Raw genomic sequence first — 14,245 nt, 5'->3', positions numbered from 1 at the left:
AAAAATAATGTCCAAAACAAGTTTTTGTTGTGTTTAAGGAACATTTTCCATCTTTCACGAACAACGTACGAATAAGTTGTATTTTATATTTATTGTTTTTGCGAAATACAACTTGTTCATTTCTTTTTTCATAAAGCATATTTTCTGATATGGATTAATGTAATCAAATAAGTTTCTAAAAAATTAAAATGTCATTGTTAAATTAAGTCCATTAAAGATCAAAGTGGTCCTTTTTCTTTCTAACTTTCATCGACTTATTAAATGAATCATAGGTTAATGACATTTTTATTGACAAAAAAAAATAAATATACACTTTACTGGATACTATTTCTTAAAATCAATTTAACCTTTTACTCAAAATAAAAGAGTGATGATTTATTATTAAATAATATATTATTTATCATTAGATAAGATTTTTTTGGTACAACTAATGATATACTCTCATCTTCTGGGTAGGACATTAAGCCTTTTTAAGTATAGCTACTCTTCCAAATAAGTATTACTCTTAAGAGTCGAACATTTAACACTTTGGTATTTTTGGAGATCTAACGTAACATTACACCACTATTATATTAATGTTTTGTTGGTTTACAAGATAAGATTTATATGAGAAGGAGTAAATCATATCCTTCCAACATCCAAGTGATTGGAAGAGAATAAAAAGAGCAAAGAGCTTAATTCAATTAATGAGAGAAGTTTATGAAATAAACTTACAAAATATCTTTATCATTTTCTTAAACTTTTTAGTTCTTTTAAAAAAAAGCTTATTAAATAAGTAATTTCACTCACCATGAACATGAATTGCAGCCATGTGAAGAACTTGAATAGTGTATCAAAAATGATATATTCATTATAGTAGAGTTTATCAAAACTTTTCAGAACAAAATGGTTACCTTCTAGATAAACATTTGGACACATTTCCTACTATTTTTAGAACATAATTGGACAACATTTACATTTGATTAATGTAACATGGGTAGAGACTTCACAAAACCTGAAACCTCAAATTCCATAATCTATATTTGTTACATTGTAAGTACTTGAATGCTTAACTAGTTGTCCTTGCTCATTGTACTGATCAAAGTTCTCACAAGGAGCAGGAAAAATAGTACCTATTACTTGACCTTGAACAAAGGCACATTGGAAGATATGTTTTTTCTGTTTGGTTATCTCAACTACCATATCATGAAAAGTCACATTTCGAATCGGAATTTCTTCACTGCCTTGAATTCTTACTGGTACTTTAACTTCCTTGCCACGAACATTGGTGAAACTTATATCTTTGATTACTGGAAGTGCTTTCGGGTCGTATCTAGCATCAGGGTGCTCATTGTAATCAGTCTTGATAACAATTCCGACTGATACGTTGTTAAAAGTTAGATTCCTGTATGTTATTTGGGACACATATCCGCCTCTTCCCGGAGCGGTTTTGATCCTTATGGCACGCCTTGAGTTCCATACAAGAATGTTCTCTATTGTGACATTGGATACACCACCAGACATCTCACTTCCTATTGAGATTCCAGCACTGTTTCATTTCACAGGGAGAAAAAAGTTTATCAACCTTCAATTATTAATCTATGAAGGCCTCATTGTTAATGAAAAAGTGTGCAGATTCAGGTAAAGCATGCCTAAAATATGATGTTTCATAATGAGTACTAAAATTCTTAAAAAAAGGACAAATAAAGAAACATAAAAACATGATTGTTGCCTGCAGGGAAGCATGTTCAGAGAATAAACAAATGAGATGCTGGAAAAAAAACTGCTGAAGGCCTAAATGGATCGAGTTATGGATTCACCTGACATTCGAGCGAACGACGAGGTTTCGGATTACTATATTTCTGGAAGGTTTTCCATAAGCAATTCCATATTGATCCCAGCCACTTTTTATTGCAATAGCATCATCCCCCACACTTATGTAACAATCCTCTATCAACATATCCTCACAAGAATCTGTTCATATGACACAAATTGGAGCTTGTTAAAATCCCTCACAGAACAAACTATTCTTGTGACTTACACAAAAGTGCATATAGTGATATATACTTCACATTAAGATATGAAATTAAACTATAGTGATATATACTTGCCAGGATCTATGCCATCAGTATTTGGAGCTTTATATACAGGAGCCAATATTGTAACATTTTTTATAGTAACATTCTTGCAATCATATGGATGAAGTGTCCAAAACGGAGAATCGCGCAAAGTAATGTTAGAGATGACAATGTCACTAGACCACATAAGCTGAACAAGTGGACCTCTTGTGTAGTTAAGAAGCTTATGAAGATGTTTTGTCCACCATGTTTGTCCTTGTCCATTTATGCTACCATTATGTCCTGTAATTTATGAAAAAATAGATACAGAAAATCAGATACTTAGATTCTATGCAATCACAAAGTGAAATAAAACTATATATGACTGTTTCAAATTGCAGACCATATCACGTAATGCAGCCAAATCACAATGATGCGATCGCAACAGGCCCAACGCAACTGTATCGGACCGCATTTGGGCCGCATCAGCCTGCAACCGCATTAGGCCGCATCGATATCAAAAATATTTTTTACTCGCAAAATAATTCACACCACAACGGCCGCAATCTGCATCACAATGGCTGCAATGACCACAATCGCAGTAACCGTGACCGCAATTTAAAACACTTAAATATCTAATCATAGTAAACTAACTTGTAGAAAAATTAATAATTTTTAGATACTTACCTGTTATTACAACATCTCTAAGATTTTGACCATGAATCAAGCTGCTATAACGAGGCCCAATGTGCTCCCTCCCATACCCATATGAAGGCAATGGAGGCATTAGTGGCCAATACTTTTCATCCTGTTAGTTGTAATTAAGATAACAAACAAAATCTATGTCAAAGTTTTAAATGCAAGAACTTGAATTATCAATGAGAAAGATTGAATTAGAGATATAAGTCACTAGAATCAATGATATCAATGATATAGAGTAGCATAATACATAAATCTAATGGATACCTAACTTTAGTCCTACAATCAAACCTTTCTTGCTAGGTTGATTCGGCTACATAAATCAACAATTTCATAATATCCTATTGTCAAACATGTCTATATAGACTAACCATTTAAATTTAAGTCCTTCCTAGGAAAGTTCTAAGAATAAACAAATGATCACATTTTAAACAACACACAACCTATAGAATAAAAACAACAACGAAACCTTTACCCTACTAAATGAGATCGATTACATAGTTCGAATAATACTATAATGATTTGTCATAGATCATGTTCATTAACAAATTATTGAGCTCTAAGTGTTTCTTTATCGTATGACTCGTAAAACACACCTGAATTCCAAGTATGACAGCATCTTGAGCTAGAAAAAGAGTGATATGACTTGTAAGATTAAAGGGTGCTGTAAGCCAAAGACCAGGTGGAACATTAAGCTGACCACCACCTTTGTCCCTTAACTTAGAGATTTCAGAAACAGCCCTCTCAAAGGCCTTAGTGTTAAGGGTAACTCCATCACCAACCCCTCCAAAATCTATCAAATTAAAAGCCACTGGCCTTAGCATAGGTAACAATGTCCTTAAAGGGGTACCATCTTGAAACACAAAGTAGCCACCAATTGCAATCTTCTGCCACAAGAAAACTGAAGTAAACACAGCAATCCAAAGAAAAGTAAAGAGGGTAGAGGCTGATGGAAACAAATGTTTCAAGTCATGCATTTTTGGTTTATTGATGAGCAATCTAACAACTTTGAAACTCTTCAACTACCCTTTAAACAAGTACTAAGAAATTCTTTGTTTTTTGTATAAGAAGGTGGATTTCACACAAGGAATAATGGACCATTGTTGTTGCTGTTGTGAGAATAAAAGGATGGAGTGGATTCAAAGGGAAGTAGAAAGAGATATTGAGGTTGAAACAAGAACTGAAATGTGATTCATAGAGGAAAATGATGGAGCAACAGGTTCAGAACATTTCGAATTTGATAATGATATATTACATGTTCATGTTCGTTGACTTAGCATGTTTGGTGAACTATTATACATAAAGATTATTTTTTCAATTTTATTCTCTATAAAATAGTTGGTGGAGTTATAATTGAATTCTTGATTAACGAACCGATAATAGTTGAAATAATACATGTTTGATTCCCTTTAAATAAGGTCTTGGTTCGAGTCTTGTGAATGAAAAATATTCACTGAGAGAGTTAGCTTCACATATCTGTAGATGTTCCTAACTGAGACATGATTGCCTCCGGCGTGAAAATACACGTGGGAAATAAAAAAATTGAATTCTTGATTTTAATAATGGAGTTATAATTGAAGTAAAGTTTTTGGTGGTCTTTTTCATAAGTTTATTTATCCCTTAATTTAAATGAAAAAATGGTATCTATTAACAAAAAAAAATGTACAAATTTTATTTTAGGCAAAGAAACAAGTGTGCCAAAAATTATTTTTTTATTCAAAATAAAATGCCAACGTGTCCAATTATAAAAATGTCAAGGTTTGATGTCCAAACTTATAGTGTTATAGTACATAAAACAAAAAATAAACTTGTTGTGATTTTTACCTTATCTATATTAATTTGTTTTATTAAACAATTATCAACTTCAAATTTAACATTATAATCAATAAAGAGCTGATGTAGCAGTTTAAAGTCCATTGAATACTTAAATATCATATAAATCAAAAATTAATATTCAATTTCTGAAAATAATATTTATTTTGATACACTCAAAAAAATATTAATTACTCACCTAAAGAAATGAAGGAAACTAAAGCCAAAATAAATTTCAGCCGTAACAATTGCCGAGTTTACTTTTCTTTCTCCAAAAAACTAAAGACTCATTAATGACATTGACGAGTTAATATATAAAATATTTTTGTAAAACTCATCATCGTAGCTGCCGAGTTCAAATCTACGTTCATAGAAATGGTATTGGGGCTTACGAGTTCAAAGTATATCAATTCTTTTATATATAAATATTGTGGTGGAGATATGAATATTATTATCTTGGAGTTAATACTAACCTCTACCAAATACTCACACACCTTGCCACATATGTCAAATCATCAGACCTATTTCTTAACATATGTTTCATGTTTTCAACTTTCTCTTTGTATCTTCTATGTTTTTTTATACCAAAGAAAAGTGTGTATCTTCTCAAATAAGAAGAACAAATAAAGTATAATTATTGTAAGAGTATACTATATTAATATTCTCTCATGTGAAATTATATAGATTCTATTTCTTTTTTTACTTACACAAATCAGCTCTAATTATTACACAAATTAGTCATAATTATATATATTCATTAACTAACCACAGAGATAAATATAATTTCTTAAACAAACAAATGTAATTAATTCAAACAAAATATGTTTATTCATTATTTCTTGTTAGTTATAATATATAATATAAGTGTAATTTAAACATCTTCTTCGAATTATTGGGTCACTTTGTAACGAATCAAAAATAATGAATAGATCTTGACTTTAATAATATTTGGACTTTTCTTCACAATATATTATATTTTGTTTGACTTAATTATATTCATCACCATTTTTTGTTTAAGAAACTACACTTACATCTTCTATATGGGTGATCAATGTAATATTGTATATAATTATACGTGATTTGTGTAATAATCATGAGTGATTTGCAAAAGTATATAAAAGTGGGAGATGATTTCTATAAATTCACTAAGACTATGGTACACAATTACCTTGGTATAAAAAACATTAAAGGATCGTAATAGAAAGTTGAAAACATGCAACATATATTAAGAGATAGGTGTGTTGATTTGACATAAGTGCTAAGGTGTGTGAGTGTTTGGTGGAGCTACTTGTTGGCCCCAAGATACATACCATCCATTTTTCAATCACAATATTTATATATTAAAGAATTGATATATTTTAAACTCGTCAGCCGCAAATATGAGTTCTATGAAAATAATACATTTGAACTCGTCAACTACAATAACGAGTTTTACCAAAATAATTTATATATTAACTCCTAAATGTCATTAGCGAGTTTTTAATTTTTTTGGAAAGAGAAAAAGTAAACTCGATAATTGTATTGACGAGTTTAAATAAGTACATTAAAATAGTAAATAGTTTAAAAGGTACACCAAAACTATAATATTTCAATAAAAGTGCACTTCTCAAATAAATTTGTCTCACCAAATTCTTGAATCTTATGTCTTCTTCATTTCGAATATTTTACTTTCAAAGTCAACTAAAATGCTCAAGGTGAACAAAACATTTGAACCACTCCTTGATATTAATATTTTTTATTTTATTGCATTTATTTAAGAAAAAAACTAAAAGTTAGTAGTAAACATGTTTTAGAATATAATTAATCTTGAGCTTGATTGAGGTATAGAGTTTGAATATCTAGAAATGCAATTTGTGATTGACAGTAAGAGTTTTGTTGTCAATAGTAATAATACCCATATTTAACTTTCATCTAATTGGTAAATAATATTTGTGATTTAGACAAAATAAATTCTTTTAAGTAGTTGGTCTTCAATTTGTATAACTTTAAAAAAAAATAAACAATGTTGGTCTAGTGGTGTAAAATCTTGTTAGACCTTTAGGATAACCAAAAGGTTCGATTCCTGATAACAACATTTATTGAGAAGAACAGTCATGAATCTCAAAAAATATTAATTCTTTACCCAAAGGGTTAGAAAATATCCTTGATAATACAAACAAAAACTTTAAATCATCTTTCATTTTAATATTTTCATATCCTATCCTATTATCCTATTAATAAAGAGATTTTTTGGTAACATGTTATATTTCTCATGACAATAAATGTATTGGGATATCAATAAATGAATAATACATAGTCATGGAATAACATCAAAGTGACTTAGTTATCAAGTTTTAATGTCTAATAGAAAAATAATTGTTTAGAGAAGTAATCACAATCACAGAACTCAAGAGAATTAATTAGTCTTATACACCATAATAGTAATAAGGTGAAGTATACATTAACAAAAAATGTAACTTCATTATTTTTTTGTCCAAATAAAAACAAATCAATAGAATATTTTTTCTAACCATGATGTTAGAGATTGGAGTTAGATTTATTCTTTGGTTATTAGTAGATGAAGTCTTCATGCAGAAAGACAAAAACTGATCCATGTTTGAAGCTTCCATATCTGGACACGTGTCAATGTAAATTATCCACCATGCAAATATTGCAGATAAAGGCTTCAGAAAATTGTGACAGCACCGTAGTTTCATTCTAACTAAGATTTTCTGCTACTTCAGCTTTGGTCCTTTCACTGATTCATGGCTTTAGCCATTTCCTCCACTTCATTCTTAAGTTTTCCAAACAGGTCTTGTTCCTTTTACCTCAAACACTTTATATAATATATATATATATATGTATGTATGTATGTTCATATTCAAGTGATTATAAAACTATAAGTTATGTTTGGATGCAGAGAAATAAGTCAAAAGGGTTTTTATGAAAGAACAAAAGCTACATGGTTGCAAAGAAGAAGTGTTACAAATGCAACAAAAGGACTTTCAAGTGTATGTGAGCCACTTCCTCCTGATAGACCATTGTGGTTTCCTGGTTCTTCACCTCCTCAATGGCTTGATGGCAGGTAGTAACTAGAAGTTTTTAAATTGCGGTTATGGTTATAACGATTTCGGTCATGGTGGCGGTTGCAACGCGAATTGCAGTGTGAATTATTTTGTGATTAAAAAAATATTTTTGAACTCAATACGACCTGATGCGGTCCAAGTGCGAATCAATGCGGCTGCGTTACGCCTAATGCGGCTGCATCATTATGATTGACACTCACACTACAATTTTGGTGTGACACGGTTGCGGCGGTCATTGCAACCGCAATATTGTGGCCACATCAGGTGATGCGGTCTGCAATTTAAATCATTGGTAACTAGTGTTATGCTTCCTATACATTTTCTCAACAAAATGTTCAAGTTTTAACTAATTTTCTGTTAATTTGGTTATGGAAAATCACACTTGTACATTTATTTCTGTTAAGTTAAACAAAGGTTGGTCCAAGTGGCAAGGTGATTAGATCTATTTATAATGTGGGAGACACTAATATCGAGCCATCAATTTCTGAGTAGTGACATATCGACTTAGTGTATTGCGCCACTGTTAGTCCCGGAATTGGACCGGATTTGATATTGACATATATTGCCTTACAAGTTACAACCATAATGTGAGAGCCTATTATCAAAGAATTTGGCATAATTGTTTAATTTTCTGCCTATTTCAGTCTTCCTGGTGATTTTGGTTTTGACCCCCTTGGATTAGGTATGTGTTTCTTTTACTATGCAAGTATTATTATTCGAACAACTGATTTCGACAACTTTTTGCAAAAGACCCTGGTAGTTTACAATTTTTGTGAAGAGTTGTCTGAATTAGTTGTTCAAATCACACATTCTCGCGAACAATGCACATCGAAATAGTTCGATTTACGGGATTGCAGATCACAAACCAGTAACATGTGTCAATTATTTTCCATCAGGGTCTGATGCAGAGTTGCTTAAATGGTTTGCACAAGCAGAACTAATGCATTCAAGATGGGCAATGCTAGGAGTATCAGGAATTCTCATTCCAGAATGGCTTCAAAAGATTGGTTATGTTGAGAATTTCTCATGGTATGATGCTGGTTCTAGAGAATACTTTGCTGACCCTACAACCTTGTTCATTGTACAATTAGCCTTAATGGGTTGGGTTGAGGGTAGAAGATGGGCTGATATAGTTAACCCAGGGAGTGTTGACATTGAGCCGAAATTGCCACACAAGACTAACCCAAAGCCAGATGTCGGTTACCCGGGCGGGTTGTGGTTTGACCCAATGATGTGGGGAAGAGGATCACCTGAGCCAGTTATGGTCTTGAGGACCAAAGAGATCAAGAATGGTAGGCTTGCAATGTTGGCTTTTCTTGGATTTTGCTTCCAAGCTACTTATACAGGACAAGGCCCCCTTGAAAACTTGATGTCACACCTTGCGGATCCCGGTCACAACAATATTTTCTCGGTAATGTTTAGAGTAGTATTATTTGAACAACTGATTCAGACAACTTTTACTTATATCGATGATGTTAAACATGGTTGTGATAAATTTTCACATATGCAGGCTTTCTCGTCGCATTAGCGCTACGGCTTGAAGAAAAATTAAAAGAAGATGTGCATCCGGAATGAACCTGGCAAGTGCTGTAGAAACATTATCCTTTATTTACATCTAACATGTATTGTGTTACTATTATGATACATGTCATATTTTGTTAGTATTTATAAATATTTTTGTAGAATATTAGTAAAGAGGATCATGATTTTAATGGTCGGAGGAAATAACTTATCTTCTGATATAATGAGATATTTTATTTTCAAGAGAACAATGTCACTTTAAAAAGGACCAATATAAAAGGAGAGAGATGGTATAAATTGAGCCAAATCTACTCATGAATAAGATAATATACAAGCTTTAATGAATTGAGGATAATGTTAATTTTTTTCAGAAAGAAATTTATCAAACAAAATGACTCGTAAATAAGTGTATCAGACTTTGTTAGATGAAGTGTAAAGAGCATGCAAACATTCTAAAATTAATTATGAGAAAAAATGTATAGATTTTATACAATGTCATTTCATCGTCCACCGAAACAGGCCGAGAAAAATCATACCTAGTTGAAAGCAGTGATTAGACCAACTATTCCTAGAGGGTTCCATACCTGAAATGAATGTGACTTGGTCAACAAAACACACACAAGTACCTATATCAACTCCAAATGAATAGGAAGGTATTTGAAGGAAAACCATATTGAATTGCAAGCTCTATTCTTAGAAATGTACATTCTTAGCAAAACACCATCACCAATCCCAAACTCTCTCCAAAGTCACAATCACCAAACATCATCATGTCACACCTCTACCTCTCTCTTTACTCTCCTCATAAACAACAAAACAAAAAAAGCCAAACACACCCTAAAGTTCCTCAGGGAACCTTAACCTCTTCGAACAGCGGTCTATTACAACCCGAGCTTCTAATATTTCAAGCTCGGTCCCAATGGCCGCTGTTCGCTTCTTCCCTATCTTATCCATCCTCATCCTCATTCTCATCCTCGCTCCGTTCGCGTTTGCAGCGTCCGAAACCGAGTCCCTATTGAGACTTAAACAGTCCTTTACCAATGCAGATACCTCTCTATCTTCATGGATTCCAAATGTGTCACCATGTGGAAACTGGATTGGTGTTGTTTGCTTCAAGAACATCATCACTGGTTTGCATCTATCAGATTTAGGTCTCTCTGGGAAAATTGACATTGATGCTCTCATGCAGATTCCAGGCCTACGTACTATAAGCTTTGTCAACAATTCTTTCTCTGGCCCGGTACCTGAATTCAACAAGCTCGGCGCGATTAAAGCGATATACTTAACAGATAACCAGTTTTCTGGTCCGATTCCTTTGGAATTTTTCGCACAATTAGGTTCTTTGAAAAAGGTTTGGTTCTCAAATAACAAATTTTCAGGGAACATACCTGATTCGTTAAACGAACTCGATCTTCTCAAAGAATTGCACCTTGAGAACAATGAGTTTTCGGGTAAAATACCATCACTCAAGCAACAATTTACATCATTTAGCGTCACCAATAACAAGTTGGAAGGTATGATACCTGAGAATTTGGTGAGTTATGGGGCTAATTCATTCACTGGGAATGAGAAGCTTTGTGGTAAGCCTTTGGATAGGGCTTGTGAATATTATACTTTGCCAGCTGAAGAAGAGGGTAGAGTATATCTTTCAGGTTTTGGTATTAAGGTTATTTTGATACTTGTGTTTGCGGCTATTGCGGCTTTGGTCTTCTTATCCATGAGGAATAAGAAGCAAAGTAAACATGATTTCAGCATTATCAGCAGGAGTAACAGCAGCATCGACGGGGATCAGGTGCATTGATGAACCTATACTCATAGATTTCGGGTTTTAAATTGCCACCGCGGTTAAATTGCGCTCACTGGTGTGTTTACCACAATTGTGCGAAAATTATAGCCAATGCAGTCGCAATTGCATGGCTATGCAGTTGCAAAGACTTTAAAAATCACAATATTGTAGCCACAATTTAAAACCATGGTTGTAGTCTCACAGTTGTTACAAAAATGTTGCAGCCAGCATCATGTTATGATGCAATCCACGTTTTAAAACATTGTTTTAAAATTGCATAGTTGAATCTGCTATTACTGTTGCATGCATTTGCTCCCATTGCAAATCATTACGAGAAATAGCTGCCAAAACTGCAACTACATTATACTCACAATTAGATGCAAATCGCAATTTATGACCTTATTCATCGGTGAAGGGTTTCCCATTGATTTGAAAATAATAAAATGGTCAAATTATTTGCATACATGATTGTAATTATAGTCCATGATTTAAAGCCTTGGTGGAGCACATGCCTCTATTGTTATTGTTTCAACAATATATATGTAGGGAATTAGATTATGGTTTTAATGGTAATGTTTTCTTCCATATAGCTTAAATTTTCTGTCACTGATATGTTCAGGTGGTACAAGTGCATGTACCAAGTTCAAAGAATAGCAATTCCTCGGAAAATAAAAGCAAAAAGGGTAGTAGCCATGGTGAGCACAAGAGTGAGACAAAGAGAGCATCCACCACAAGGGGTGGTAGCATGGGTGACCTTGTTATGGTGAATGATGAGAAGGGTGTGTTTGGTTTGGGAGATTTGATGAAAGCTGCAGCAGAGGTTCTCGGAAATGGCGGGTTGGGATCAGCATACAAGGCTGCAATGGCAAATGGGTTATCTGTGGTGGTTAAGAGGATGAGAGAGATGAATAAGATTGGAAGAGATGTGTTTGATGCTGAGATGAGACAGTTTGGGAGGATCAAACACACTAATATATTGACGCCTTTGGCTTACCATTATCGCAGAGAAGAGAAGCTTTTTGTCACAGAATATATGCCAAAAGGAAGCTTGTTATATGTCTTGCATGGTATAACATTATATCACTCATTTATTGTTCCTCCCTTCTTCTAATGAAGCTTTTCATCTCTTATGTTATCAGTATAATAAGTATGAACAACTATTTTGAAAACTTTACTTTTTATAACATAGACTATATGTGAAGTTATCCACAAGAAATGGAGAATAGAAATTTACAACCATGCTTGTTGATAACATGAACTTTTTACAATAGGCACTCATAAGTGTATGTAAATGCATTCTTAAGAAACATGCAGCTTTTTGCTGAGAAACATAATGTCTTGCATGTATTATATCAGTATCTAACATTTTATTTCATGCAATGAACACTCAAAATTTGACAATAAGGAATGTGATCTTATATTTTATCAGGTGACAGAGGAACGTGCCACGCTGATCTGAATTGGCCTACCCGTTTGAAGATTGTTAAAGGAATTGCACGAGGTTGCGGCTTCCTTTACAATGAATTTTCTAACTATGAACTGCCCCATGGAAATCTCAAGTCTAGCAATATTATGCTAAGTGATGATTATGAACCTCTACTAAGTGAATATGCCTTTTATCCACTAATCAACCCTGGTGCTGTGCAATCAATGTTTGCATACAAAACTACAGATTATACAGAATACCAAAAAGTATCACAGAAGACTGATGTTTATTGCCTCGGCATCATCATTCTCGAAATCATTACCGGAAAGTTCCCATCTCAGTATCATAGCAATGGGAAGGGTGGTATTGATGTTGTGCAATGGGTCTTCATGGCGATTTCTGAGAGAAGAGAAGAAGAATTGATTGATCCAGAGTTAAAAAACAGTACAAGTTCGCTCAATAACATGTTGCAGCTTCTCCAAATCGGGGCTGCTTGCATAGAAAGCAACCCCGAACAAAGAATTACAATGAAAGAAGCCATTAGAAGGATAGAGGAAATGCAAGTTTAAAGGTTACACCAATGAGGTAGCTTAGTTCAAGTTGATTTTTTAGGTGAGAATTGCATGTTTTGGAAATATTACTTAACAGCATCTTAAGTCCAACTTTGGGTCATTCTCATAAAAATTTCTTCTGTGAGCATAACACTTAGCAGTGATTTTGTGCAAGAGGGACATTCAATGAGCAAGAAAAATGGAGGAAGGGAAAAAGAGAGGGGAGAGTGGATAAGTTCACAAGTCAGTTGGGTTGATGAGAATGATGTGTTAGTTTTGGGAAGAATGGCTTATAAGGGCCAACACACACACCCATATATATATATATATATAAGTGTGATGTTCACAGTCTCATACCCTTTAAGTTATGGAACACATATTTTGAGAAATGCTAAAGCTTAGAGTCTTTATGATATTTTTGCCCTTTTGGAAGAGCAAAATTTCAAAGTCCAAGCTCAGCCTCTTTCTGCAGTTAATATTGGCCCTTGTAAAGTATGTGTAATTCTTAAAATTAAGACCATTTTTGGACAGCATCACTCAAATTTGTAATGATATAAATTTTAGTAATGAAAAGTTTCTACCAAAGGATTTGTCTAGTTTTACTTAATAGTATTGTTTTTTATGTTGGCCAATTCAGAAGCATTGCAAATCTAAGCAAGGCTACTTCCTCCATCAACTTTTTAAAAATATTAGAAGTATACTTATCATTGTTGATTTTAATTATTTGATAAGGAAATATTGACCTTTACAGATAAAAGCTCTTTCAAGAAACCTTTGATTGGAAATTATTTTGAACATAGACCAAACTAATCCACATGCACACTTAGGACCTAGTAAAATTCAAGTTGAAGTTCTGCATACCATTCATTATGTTCTTCAAACACCCTAGCAGGCTTGGCCATGCAAGGTATTTTCACTTTTTGCAGTAATAGTGAATAGCTAAAGAAATAAACAACCATGCACAAGGAAGCAATTGCAGCACATCACATGATACCTAAAGACTTAAGCACCCTTAACATATGTTTGGAAGTTTAACTTGGGAGGGGAATGTTTGTCCAAGTCTTCTCCTTTCCACTATTTCTATCGACCTTAGTGAGGTTAAGGTGTAAGTTTATGACCTAGCCAGTATCCCGAATAGGATTAATCCCTCGACAAAAGGGCGGGACAAGATCCTCGCGAGGACAAAAAAAGAGAGACGCTTCTGTGATAAGATGATGTTTACATGGATTGGGAGGTTGAGGTCTCAGACTCTCAGTGAAGAAGCTGAGAAGTAAAGAGCGTGTAGATCATGGGTCACTACTAAGTTATCATGGGCTACTCTATAACTAAGTCAGGAAGTGAGGTAAACC

The 14,245-nt window shown here is 33.5% G+C and overlaps 3 protein-coding genes across 5 annotated transcripts; 2 read left to right on the top strand and 1 right to left on the bottom strand.

The window, feature by feature from the left end:
- LOC109327454 (probable polygalacturonase) lies at nt 985–4,000 on the bottom strand. The gene is made up of 5 exons (XM_019560603.1): nt 3,332–4,000; nt 2,724–2,844; nt 2,091–2,339; nt 1,800–1,953; nt 985–1,528 (listed from the first exon to the last, which is right to left on the bottom strand). Exons 1-5 carry the CDS (start codon nt 3,710–3,712, stop codon nt 1,003–1,005), a joined length of 1,431 nt encoding a protein of 476 aa, XP_019416148.1. The 5' UTR covers nt 3,713–4,000; the 3' UTR covers nt 985–1,002.
- Nucleotides 7,206–9,272, top strand: LOC109328772 (photosystem I chlorophyll a/b-binding protein 6, chloroplastic). 2 transcript variants are annotated; one of them, XM_019562391.1, is made up of 5 exons: nt 7,206–7,338; nt 7,447–7,611; nt 8,257–8,294; nt 8,509–9,023; nt 9,123–9,272. In XM_019562391.1, exons 1-5 carry the CDS (start codon nt 7,292–7,294, stop codon nt 9,138–9,140), a joined length of 783 nt encoding a protein of 260 aa, XP_019417936.1. In that variant the 5' UTR covers nt 7,206–7,291; the 3' UTR covers nt 9,141–9,272. The 2 variants fall into 2 exon arrangements, with proteins under 2 accessions (XP_019417936.1, XP_019417935.1); XM_019562390.1 differs by having other exon boundaries at nt 7,212–7,338; nt 7,441–7,611.
- LOC109327441 (pollen receptor-like kinase 3) lies at nt 9,792–13,498 on the top strand. Of its 2 annotated transcripts, none has more exons than XM_019560585.1 (3): nt 9,792–10,925; nt 11,542–11,986; nt 12,349–13,498. In XM_019560585.1, the coding sequence occupies exons 1-3, from the start codon at nt 10,053–10,055 to the stop codon at nt 12,912–12,914; spliced, it is 1,884 nt and encodes a 627-aa protein (XP_019416130.1). In that variant the 5' UTR covers nt 9,792–10,052; the 3' UTR covers nt 12,915–13,498. The 2 variants fall into 2 exon arrangements, with proteins under 2 accessions (XP_019416130.1, XP_019416129.1); XM_019560584.1 differs by having other exon boundaries at nt 9,793–10,925; nt 11,539–11,986.

The sequence above is a fragment of the Lupinus angustifolius genome, chromosome LG15 (genome assembly GCF_001865875.1).
Source record: "Lupinus angustifolius cultivar Tanjil chromosome LG15, LupAngTanjil_v1.0, whole genome shotgun sequence".
NCBI classification, from domain to species: domain Eukaryota; kingdom Viridiplantae; phylum Streptophyta; class Magnoliopsida; order Fabales; family Fabaceae; genus Lupinus; species Lupinus angustifolius.
Note: the sequence above shows the minus strand (reverse complement) of the source record. Positions and strands in the feature narration are given on the sequence as shown.